The 12,343-nt window shown below is 42.8% G+C and overlaps 1 protein-coding gene across 1 annotated transcript; it reads right to left on the reverse strand.

Moving 5' to 3' along the window:
- Nucleotides 1-55: 55 nt before the first annotated feature.
- On the reverse strand, nucleotides 56-12,128 carry hspd1 (heat shock 60 protein 1). Its single transcript, XM_061970836.1, has 11 exons — nucleotides 11,961-12,128; nucleotides 6,970-7,145; nucleotides 5,503-5,838; nucleotides 5,339-5,434; nucleotides 2,297-2,390; nucleotides 2,058-2,226; nucleotides 1,889-1,988; nucleotides 1,579-1,824; nucleotides 1,344-1,518; nucleotides 776-954; nucleotides 56-704 (listed from the first exon to the last, which is right to left on the reverse strand). The coding sequence occupies exons 1-11, from the start codon at nucleotides 12,061-12,063 to the stop codon at nucleotides 543-545; spliced, it is 1,836 nt and encodes a 611-aa protein (XP_061826820.1). The 5' UTR covers nucleotides 12,064-12,128; the 3' UTR covers nucleotides 56-542.
- Nucleotides 12,129-12,343: the final 215 nt, after the last annotated feature.

The raw sequence follows: 12,343 nt of genomic DNA on the forward strand, positions 1-12,343 counted from the left end.
CAGGTGACATCGTTTGTCCTCATCCACATTTTAGGCATACAAGCAGCAACAAGAATCATTTGGAAAATGGTTTAATTAAATCAAATGCGCCTAAACCTGCACCATCAGCAGGGCAGAATCATGATAAACATATATATATATAAAATAAAAAAAACTAAATTAAAGACAAATGCAACATTCCTGACTTCACACCCATTTTTTGTTAGGTCTTTTCAAAGATGGGAAGTTTTTCCCCTGCAGGAAGGCGATGGAAGCAAAACTAACTGACAGTTGTTTGACATGATTATTTCACTGGTTCCAGCTGGTCATGTGGGTGTAATAGTTAGACGGACCAGCAGAGGGCGCCGTCACTGTAAACGTTCTCCTGGTTGATCCTGCAGGAGAAAAGCGGTGAAGTTGGGACAAGACGTTCTCCTCTGACACGTGGCGGGGGAAGAATGGCTGACATCCTGGCGGTTGGTCAGTGAGTTTTAGGAGTCAGAGGTCAGTGCAGGCACCACTCTGTCCTTTTCAAGTCTGTACAGTGGAGGGAGGCGGGCCTTCTAGAAGCCCATGCCCCCGCCCATGCCGCCCATGCCACCCATGCCTCCCATGCCGCCTCCGGGCATCTCCTTCTCCTCCTTGGGGATCTCCGTGACCACGGCCTCGGCGGTGGACAGCAGGGAGGCCACGCCCGCCGCGTCCAGCAGCGCCGTCCTCACCACCTGTGAGCGGGCACCTCGTCAGTCACACGACAGACGACACTTCCGCGTGATCAAAGTAGAAGAGGTGGTACCTTGGTGGGGTCGATGATGCCCTTCTCCACCATGTTGACGTACTCGCCCAGCATGGCGTCGTAGCCCACCTCAGCGGGGCCCTGCAGGATCTTCTCCACCACCAGGGAGCCCTCCACGCCGGCGTTCTTGGCGATGGTCATGGCGGGGATGCGGAGCGCCCGTCGGATGATGTCCACACCTGAAAGGCAAGTGGGGAAAAAAGATAACTTAGGTTCTGCTTAATCTAACATTTCACTACTTGGTTACAACCAGCAGGGGGCGCACTTATGTTTGCTAGAAAAGTCTAAAACAGGGACGCCCAACTTTTTACATTTTAGTAGTTTTAGCCTTTAAAACCAGTGCATTATATAGACTTTTTTTTTTTTTTAAACTAGTATCAGTACATACAAAATGAGCACAAAAGCTAGCATGCTAATATAAAACGCTAACAGCTGTGTTAAAATGAGGTATGGGCTGTTCTTAAAGAATATTTACATAACTTAATTGTGTTTTTCAAAAACAGGCTAAAATAAATGTTAAATTAAAAGCAAATAAATGGACATAAAAAAAAGTGAGCTTAGTACAAACCAATTTTCTGGTCGTCGTTGGCGACCTTGAGGCTGTCCAAGGAGGGGATGCAGCGCAGCAGAGCGCAGCCGCCGCCTGGCACGATGCCTTCTTCCACGGCGGCTCGAGTGGCGTTCAGGGCGTCGGTTACGCGGTCCTTCTTCTCGTTCACCTCCACGTCGCTCGTCCCTCCGACCTGACGGACGAATCGACATTCAGCGCCATGTTTGTGACATCAATGCTGGCGCGCACACACCTTGAGCACGGCCACGCCGTCAGACAGCTTAGCCAGCCGCTCGTTGAGCTTCTCCTTCTCGTAGTCGCTGGTGGTGCTCTCCAGCTGCTCCACGATCTCGCTCGCCCGCCTCTCCAGCTCGGCCGGCTTGCCGCCGCCCTTCAGCAGCAGCGTGTCGTCTTTGGTGATCTGCACCTCGCCCACTTTGCCGAAGTCGTGCGCCTGGATGTCTTCCAGTGCGAGACCCAGCGAGTCGTCCCCAAACACCTGAGGAGCAGACAGGTATGGGTGCACTGCTGGCACTTCACGTCTCGGGGTGAAGAGGACCTACAGTGCCCCCGGTGGCGATGGCCATGTCCTTCAGCTGGTTCTTCCTGTTGTCTCCGAAGCCAGGAGCCTTGACAGCAACCACCTGCAGTCCCACCTTCAGCCTGCAGGTAAAGAAAACCCCCACATTTCAGCAATGAGTCTGGCGGCACAGGTGTTGGGATTGACCACACCTGTTGAGGACCAAGGTGCTGAGGGCCTCGCCGTCCACGTCCTCCGCCACGATGACCAGAGGCTTGCGGTGCTGGTTGGCGATCTCCAGGGCGGGAACGATGCTCTGCACGCTGGAGATCTTCTTCTCGCTGAGCAGCAGGTAAGCGTCCTGGAACTCACATTTCTGACCTGGAGGAGGAAATGGTACGTTCAAACGCCAGGCAGGAAGTTGCTTCCTAGAGTGAGGGGGAGTTCTCACCCTTGGCGGTGTTGATGAAGTACGGCGAGATGTAACCACGGTCAAACTTCATGCCCTCAATCACCTCCAGCTCATCATGGAGAGTTTTGCCATCCTGGAAGAGCAAAATATGAACATCGTCAGAATATCCAATATGGATATTTGATATCAGCATCATGCAAACTGTCCTATACAAGCAGCGTGTTTAAGTTAACATCTACATGTCCTCCAAATATTAGGGCTGTGGATCTTTGGGCACCTAACAATTCCCTCTGATTCCTAGGGTGACGATTCCATATCAATTCACCTCCAGTCACAGATTCTTGCAATGTATTTGGTATAATAATTATAAATACACTTTTTCAAAACAGGTTACAAAAGCTGTTGCAAAGAGACGGCCTGAAAATATATTTTTACAGATAAAATTATAAAAAAAAGTGATCATATTTTTCGAAAATTATGAATCGATTGAATGAATCACCATAAGAATGGCAATTTAATGCTGATTTTTTGGTTATTCATGGTTTTACTTTTGTAGCTGTACGTAGAAATAGCCCCTCTGAAGTGGCAGCTGGTTGTATCTTTTGTCCTTTAATGTTTCCCTCTTGTTGCTGCCAGGAGAAACTTGTAGTTGTTGCCATTTCCCTTGTTTACCAAGTCAAATCCCTTGACTTTAAATTAGAGATGTCCGATAATGGCTTTTTTGCCGATATCCGATATTGTCCAACTCTTAGTTACCGATTCCGATATCAACCGATACCGATATATACAGTCGTGGAATTAACACATTATTATGCCTAATTTTGTTGTGATGCCCCGCTGGATGCATTAAACAATGTAACAAGGTTTTCCAAAATAAATCAACTCAAGTTATGGAAAAAAATGCCAACATGGCACTGCCATATTTATTATTGAAGTTACAAAGTGCATTATTTTTTTTAACATGCCTCAAAACAGCAGCTTGGAATTTGGGACATGCTCTCCCTGAAAGAGCATGAGGAGGTTGAGGTGGGAGCGGGGGGTTTGGGTGGCGGGGGGTGTATATTGTAGTGTCCCGGAAGAGTTAGTGCTGCAAGGGGTTCTGGGTATTTGTTCTGTTGTGTTTATGTTGTGTTACTGTGCGGATGTTCTCCCGAAATGTGTTTGTCATTCTTGTTTGGTGTGGGTTCACAGTGTGGCGCATATTTGTAACAGTGTTAAAGTTGATTATACGGCCACCCTCAGTGTGACCTGTATGGCTGTTGACCAAGTATGCCTTGCATCTACTTGTGTGTGTGAAAAGCCGTAGATATTAAGTGATTGGACCGGGACGCAAAGGCAGTGCCTTTAAGGTTTATTGGCGCTCGGTACGTCTCCCTACGTCCGTCTGTGTACCACTCCGTACAGTGGCGTTTTAAAAAGTCATAAATTTTACTTTTTGAAACCGATACCGATAATTTCCGATATTACATTTTAAAGCATTTATCGGCCGATATCAGCAGTCCGATACTATCGGACATCTCTACTTTTAATCGTACTTGTCCAATAAAGAGGATTCTGATAAGCACACAAACTAAGTACCGTATTTTTTGGACTATAAGTCACAGTTTTTCTTCATAGTTTGGCCGGGTGTGCGACTTATACTCAGGAGCGACTTATGTGCAAAATTATTAACACATTACCGTAAAATATCAAATATTTATCTCATTCACGTAAGAGACTAGACGTATAAGATTTCATGGGATTTAGTGATTAGGAGTGACAGATTGTTTGGTAAACGTATAGCATGTTCTATATGTTATAGTTATTTGAATGACTCTTACCATAATATGTTATGTTAACATACCAGGCACGTTCTCAGTTGGTTATTTATGCCTCATATAACGTACACTTATTCAGCCTGTTGTTCACTATTCTTTTTTTATTTTAAATTACCTTTAAAATGTGTATTCTTGGTGTTGGCTTTTATCAAATACATTTCCCCCAAAAATGCGACTCCAGTGCGACTTATATGTTTTTTTCCTTCTTTATTATGCATTTTCGGCCAGTGCGACTTATACTCTGGAGCGACTTATACTCCGAAAAATACGGTATATTCTTCTATTTTAGTCACATCATTTACAAAAATTAACCAGGAGCCAGCAGCCACACAACAGCCAAGCACACAATAGCACACAAGCTAGACAGTATTCAAGTGTCCTTAATTGAACAATATTGCAATGTAAAACAACACGTGTCAATATAAACAATAATTATAGTTGCATATTATTTACACACAAAGTCTTTAAGGCAGAAGCGTATTAGAAAGTATCCAGTAACAAATGTGTCCGCACTATTTAACTTACTACGTTTTGAGCGTAACTGATTGTGGCCACTAGGTGTCACCAAAAACCAACACTACTTCAACTTAAAGACAGCATTAGTCCATTTTAGCCTTTGAATAATAAATAAGTTAGTGTTTTTCATTGCTCTGACTAACTTCACTTGGTCAATGTTCTAACATTCTACACTACAGAATATAAAAAGCCTGTATTAGTTTTACTGACACATGGGATCAAAATCGGTATTGGAACAACACCCGAAGCTACAAAATTAATATCGCAGCTGAAGTGACAAAACTGTATGGAGACAACCCTAATCAGATAACTCATCTTTCAATTAACTCTTCCAATTTCAGTTACCATTTGTGGCTGTAGGCAACCTCCTAAATGCATTTATTACTTCAACAAATACGTGCATTTCAGGTATCACGAGCAGTTGTATCATCCTCAGCCTGCGCTTTGAACTCATCAGCCCTGTTTATGCTGGTTCAGCAGTTTGCTCTTTACTGTAATTCCATTACTGGTTCTGTGGCAGCTGTGTTGTGCAAACATATTTGCTAATAAACCACCATGTGGTTGAGGAGAGCTATGTTTTTCCTCCCACTTTCTCATGCATGCCAAATCATTAAATGACACTAATGATTTGTTACACAGGAAATTACAACTTGCATCGAAACAGGAGTTTAGAACATTCCTCTGGATTAAAAATCTTTCTTTTTTTTTTTACCATGTGGTCAAATGTCTTTAAGACAGGGATACTAACCTTGACAGTGATGACTCCTTTGCGGCCAACTCTCTTCATAGCGTTGGATATGATGTTTCCGATCTCGGTGTCGCCGTTAGCGGAGATAGTAGCGACCTAAACACACAGTTGTTGGTTTGTGAGAGATGTCTCTCACTAAACACTTCTCCTTTGCAAACGCTGACCTGAGCGATCTCCTCGGGCGTGGTGACGGGCTTGGAGAGGCGCTTGAGCTCGTTACAGATGTGCTCCACCGCCATCATGACGCCGCGGCGGATCTCCACGGGGTTGGCGCCCTTGCTGATGGTGTCAAAGCCCTCCTTGGCGATGGCACGGGCCAGCACGGTGGCGGTGGTGGTGCCGTCACCCGCCTCCTCGTTGGTGTTGTTGGCCACGTCCTGCACCAGCTTGGCGCCGATGTTCTTGTATTTGTCCTTCAGCTCGATGCTCTTGGCCACCGTCACGCCGTCCTTGGTCACCTTGGGGCTGCCCCAGCTCTGCTCGATGATGACCGTGCGGCCCTGGGATGGACGTTGACGCACAGGTGAGGCCCAAATAACCGGTCTTATTTACGGGGCTCCACTTCAACAGCGTCTTCTCCCCAACATTTTTGATGAACCGGTAATTTTTAGCGCTTCCATAGCGAGTCCACTGACAGATATAAGTTAGAACTAGGGCTGCAACTAACGATTAATTTGATAATCGATTAATAGTCGATTATTACTTCGAATAATCGATTAATAATCGGATAAAGTAGACAAACTACATTTCTATCCTTTCCAGTATTTTATTGAAAAAAAAAAAAACAGCATACTGGCACCATACTTATTTTGATTATTGTTTCTCAGCTCTTTGTACATGTTGCAGTTTATAAAAAAACCCAAAATAAAATAAAAAAATAAATAAAAAAAACTGCCTCTGCGCATAGCATAGATCCAACGAATCGATGACTAAATTAATCCCAAACTATTTTTATAATCGATTTGAATCGATTAGTTGTTGCAGCCCGAGTTAGTACATTTAGTACTTAGTTAACTAACTTAGTTAGTACACTACTTTATATTAGAAATGGCAACAATTGAGTATGAATGCCCCACAACAAGATAGACAAAAAGGAGCTTATTGCCTACGGTGCAGACTAGAATGGCGGACGCGCGCACATTTTCGGGCCTTATACAGATCTCAAATACGCATCAGCAAGAACCATTAGGTTTGAAAAGCTGGTTTCGCATGATAGGTTGAAACAACACAGCACGTCAAGCGGTGCGACTTCATAGCTTACCAAAGTCGTACTAAACCATTTTGACAGATTCTTGAGCCCTGTGTGAAATGTTTTGGTATTGCTTCCTTACGGGTACTTGCTAGCATCATTTATTAAACCGGCAACAGCCTGCAGTTCACAAGTATCTTTTAAGTGTGATTGCCATCTACTGGTCACACGTTATATACCATGTATCAAATACATTTGCTTCAAGGTCGGTAAGGGCCGCGTTATAAGGCACACTGTCCATTTTTGAGGAAATTAAAGGATTTTAAGAGTGCCTTATAGTCAGAAAAAGAGGGTAATTGTTTACAAAGAGTACAATTTGACCCTGCAACAGACCATTTTTCATGATTTCGTATGGGGAAACATTTTGACCAGCAGACTCTACCTTGGGGCCCATGGTGACGGCGACGGTGTCGGCCAGCAGGTCGACGCCCTGCAGCATGAGCGCGCGGGCGTCGGCTCCAAACTTAACGTCTTTGGCGTAGGCGCGCGTCAGGTGAGGAGCCAGCGCCCTGCACACTGGCCTCACCTGCTTCATGACTGTGGGTAGACGAAACATGGCTGCGGAGAGAAAGAGAGAAGGGGGGTGGAAACAGTGTCACCACTGGGGGCAAAGTACAACTAAACAATCAATTCTCCAAGGCCATTTGTCCATCCCACACAGGTCAGGTGGCTGACCAAGTAGCCACTGATGGCATGACACCTCTAAAATAAGTACTCACACTTGACCATTTGTACTACAGAGGGCATGCAATACTCCACCAAGACACTAGGGGCGGTATTTTCCAGTGACTTAACTGAGCTTCCTTCGTCGACAGCAAACAATGATAATTTAAAAAAGAGGTGAGTGTTACTGGAACTGGTAGTAATCGATGCGTGACAATTGCCACTTATATTGCAAATGTTGATATGAAACCAGAGGAAATGGCATATGAGCAAAGGTGTGCTGTACGATTTTTTCCGGAGGTGCATGTCAAGCTACGCAGGATGCTTTGGAGAGGGAGGGGCGAGCAAACGTGCGCATCTACGCAGGAGCATAATTCAGTCTTCAGAACAGTGTTTCTTAACCATGGGGCTGCCCAAAAATATCTGTAATACACTTGTCCACCACTTGTGGCAGTAATGACAATCCCAAACAGAAGAAGACTGGAGCCATGGCCATAGACGTTCTTTAGCGCAAAAAATATGACTTAAGTGGTGAAGCTGTATTTTCATTTGCACTTAAATTTTACTGACACTTTACATATATATTATTATTTAGTTAAAATGTTGTTTCGCACTGTGTAATTGTATGTACATTTATTTTTCTTCAGTTTTTATGAGTCCCTTTATTTTTGTAATCAGCCTGACCTATGCTTTAATAATCTTTGTGAATAACACTAAGATTATCATTTGACAAGGTTTAATCTGCATGGTTATATATAAATATTGAGCATGCTCCAAGAGCAGGACCATCAAAAGGAACCTATACTTTAGAGTAAATGATCGCAACTGTAACCCTTTCAAATCCAAGCCCTAATTATCCCTTTTAAGTGTTTATTTGCCTCATCTCCTTTCATGTGACTTTCCCAGCCACATGACAGGGTTATATCCAATAGTGTGCTGGCAGTCAGACAAAAAAACATTTTGGGGAAGCAGAGATCTTTTTCTTTTCTTTTTTTTTTTTAATTTAACTTTCAGTTTTCATGTACATTACAGGCCAAACGTTTGGACACACCTTCTCATTTCAATGAGTTTTCTTTATTTATATGACTATTTACATTGTAGATTGTCACTGAAGGCATCAAAACTATGACACCTGTGAAGTGAAAACCATTTCAGGTGACTACCTCTTGAAGCTCATGGAGAGAACGCCAAGAGTGTACAAAAGCAGTAATCCGAGCAAAGAGTGGCTATTTTGAAGAAACTAGAATACAAAACATATTTTCAGTTACTTCACCTTTTTTTGTTAAGTACATAACTCCACATGTGTTCATTCATAGTTTTGATGCCTTCAGTGACAATCTACAAGTCATGGAAATAAAGAAAACACATTGAATGAGAAGGTGTGTCCAAACTTTTGGCCTGTACTGTATGTGCATCCTTTCCCCAAGGCCATAATGAATAAATTACTTCCCTGGTTTCTTTCTGTTTATAGGGTAAAACCTAGGGCTGTCAAAATTAACTAGCTAACTCATTTGATTCATTGTAAAAAAAAATGATCGCACTTATGTCAGGCATGTGATTTGACCACAATGAAAAAGACTGAAAACATTTCCGGGGGTCTGGGGGACGAAGGCCCCCAGCCAGGTCCAGGCTGGACCTGGTCCAGCCAAGCTCCTGATTTTTCACCAATTTAACATGCTAAAATGAACAAAGACAGCACCATTTGAAGAAAATATTTTAGTGTTTAAAGACATGAAAACATCATTAATAGAACATACCTTGCTTCAAGTTGTTTCATATGTTTTTGGCGTTTCGCATGTACCGGTACTTCCAAAGCCTTGAAACCTCGTGATCCATAGTCAATATTATCATGACACCACGTGCACAAAACCTTTCCGGGACGATCGCTTTTCCGAATAAAATCACCGAACAAAGTCGTAACTTCCTTCTTCAAAACAGTATCAGTGATTTCCCTTTCCATCCAGTCCCATCGAAACTTATTTTTGACATGTTTATCAATTTATTTTACTCGTAAAGCGTCCTTTCTCTCGAGAACTGACATCGTTTACATATGGAAAATGGCGGTAATAACCATTATGAATGATGACGTTATTAACGTCATCATTCATAACAGATGTCCTGATTGGTCACAAGGAACATATCTACCAATCAACTACGACGTAATATAAACTACGTCTCGAATTTTGATTTGGGGTCGAAAAAAAAACGGAAAAACGGGAGATAATTTTCTTTTTTTCCCCCCGAGATTAAAAAAAGACGGAATTCCGACTTTAGACGGAAAAATCACATGCCTGTTATGTACACGTAGGGGTGTAACGGTACGTGTATTTGTATTGAACCGTTTCGGTACGGGGGTGTCGGTTCGGTTCGGAGGTGTACCGAACGAGTTCCCACACGGACATATTAAGTAGCGTAACGCACATTGTGTAAACAATGCACACCGAGGCACAACACACGGCATGCTAGCAGCTAGTAAATGGTAAATGGGTCGTACTTGTATAGCGCTTTTCTACCTTTTTTTTAAGGAACTCAAAGCGCTTTGACACTATTTTCCACATTCACCCATTCACACACACACATTCACACACTGATGGCAGGAGCCGCTATGCACGGCGCTAACCAGTCCCATCAGGAGCAAGGGTGAAGTGTCTTGCTCAAGGACACAACGGACGTGACTAGGATGGTAGAAGGTGGGGATTGAACCAATAACCCTCAGATTGCTGGCACGGCCACTCTCCCAACTTCGCCACGCCGTCCCCTGTTACTGTTAGTAATGTAACTAGATTAATCATGCAATTTATTTGGACCGTACAAGTTTTTTTTTTTTTTTTTACTTTAACAGCTATACAGTCAATAATCAAAAATGAGTGAGGAGACTTTGCCCACTGGCAAATTTCGCCCCAAAATCCAGCCTGATAGAACTTTAGATACAACTGTTACCAAAGTTTTGTGCAAATAACTTACATGCAGGGCCGGCCCGTGGCATAGGCCGTAAAGGCAAATGCTAAGGGCGCCGTCCATTACGGGGTGCCATGCCAGTGCCACAAATGTTGGAGAAAAAAAAAAAAAGTTGGTACTATTATTTCTAAATACAAAAAATAATCCCACGTTAATTAAAATGCAAAGTAAAGCCTATTTAATAGAAATATTATTTGTTACAACATTACGCCCCTCCTCCCCCCGCACCGTGCGCCCCCTCCCTTCCCGTATCATGACTCTTTTTGGACGTCACCACATCAAAAAATCAACACAAGATGTCAAAACGGCCAAAACTGTCAGGTGCCCAGGGAAGAAAAAAGAGAAAAGAAGAGGAGGAGAAACGAGAAAAGACAGAGGTAGCAGGTAGGTAACGTTAGCCTACATGAAATTATTTGTCTGTTACAGAATGTGATAGTAACCTGGCTTTTTAGCATTAAGCTAATGTTACATGATTCGGCAATTGCTAATCAATAAATAGCTAGTTCTGTTTTAACGTCGGGTTAATATTGTGGAGGGGGCTAAATTGTTATGGAAAATAATGTAACGTTAGGTAATTACAGTACTCCTACCTTACATTCCTCAGGGACATTTGTATTAGATCTTTTAAGCAGGTGTTTTTTGTTTACATTGTTATTGCCTTCTGGTTAGCTAATGTTTGCCCTGCAGGTAATAGTCACTTGTCCACCCCTTTATATATTAGGTATAGTTGTAAGTAAAAAAAAAAAGGTCAAAGACAAAGCTATTCGGGTTCTTGTGAGTATATATACTTCACTGCCGATGTGTGGGGGCGCCACCTAAAATCTTGCCTAGGGCGCCAGATTGGTTAGGGCCCGGCCTGCTGACATGCATTTAAGTAAAATGTTGAAAAACATTTCCAGAAGACATTTTGACAATAAAATTACATGTGTATACAAATATATAAATAAGCAATTTTTTAATTATGCAAGCAAGTAAATTAATCATGATTCATCCAAATTCCAAAATGTGATTTTAAAATATAACAATTTGACAGCCCTAGTAAAAACCTTATATTTAAAGGCTACATCGTGTTTAATTAAACCCTGAAGATGTGTTTTATTATTAATGAATTAGTGAACGAGCAGGCTTGTGCACTAAAGATGATATGCTAAGGCGCTTCGCTGCCAAGCCAACACACGTGTTCTCTGAAGGGACCTCACAAGGTCATGTACTTACCATCAACGGTGCTGCCAGGAATTATGGGCCTTTAGGGGAAAAAAAAAATACTAATACGGGCAGCTATTCTACATATTTTACATTTGACTATTTTATGAGGCTCCCGACTTGAAATTATCCTCACATTCCCTCTTTAAATGCGCTAATGCCTAAAAATGAACGAACTCCCCATCTTTACTAGCCGAACGGACTACAATAACCTTTTTATAGTGCATAACCCCTAAATCTATTTAATCAATTAAATGTCACCATTGCCTTCCTACACGTGACGCGTACGTTTTGCTAGACAATTGCATTACGTTTCATTTCATTTAGAGACGGTAAAAAGTGTTGAGAAAACTCTTTTAGGGGTGCATTTTCTTCGAAAAGTGTCCAAGTGTAAGTAGTGGATGTTAGCAAGTTCAGCTAGCTAGGCTAAGGTAGTCGGAACGTCGCACCGCATTTTCGACTCTTTTTCGCGTCGCTTCAGTTTAATTCGGCGTAGTTTGAAAGGTTATTATGTTGGTGAAAGATGTTTGATGGCGTGGAGGTACTTACTTGCGAATTGGAGGGCTTGAAGCGGCGAGTAGAGGAGGCACGTCGGAGCAGACGAGGTGATATAACGAGTGGAGGCGAGGACCGTCCAGATGGAAGTGCACATGGCCTATCACATCCGGGTACTTCGCCGGCACGCCCGGAACTCTGAATAACGTGTTTGCAGTCATTGAAAAATGCCATGCGTGTACAGTTTATAAGGAAATAACCCAATTCAACCAGTAGTTGTTGTTTTCTTATCATAAAAGTGGACAATGTTTCGTTATTTTACATCACAGATTGTGAAAAGGTGGATGTTAACATATGAATGCTCGTTCCGGGGCAGACGCTTCCAGAAATTTCTCTTGCGCTATTGGAGGAAAAAAAAAACAGAGGTCAAAGTTGAC

The sequence above is a fragment of the Nerophis lumbriciformis genome, linkage group LG13 (genome assembly GCF_033978685.3).
Source record: "Nerophis lumbriciformis linkage group LG13, RoL_Nlum_v2.1, whole genome shotgun sequence".
NCBI lineage: Eukaryota > Metazoa > Chordata > Actinopteri > Syngnathiformes > Syngnathidae > Nerophis > Nerophis lumbriciformis.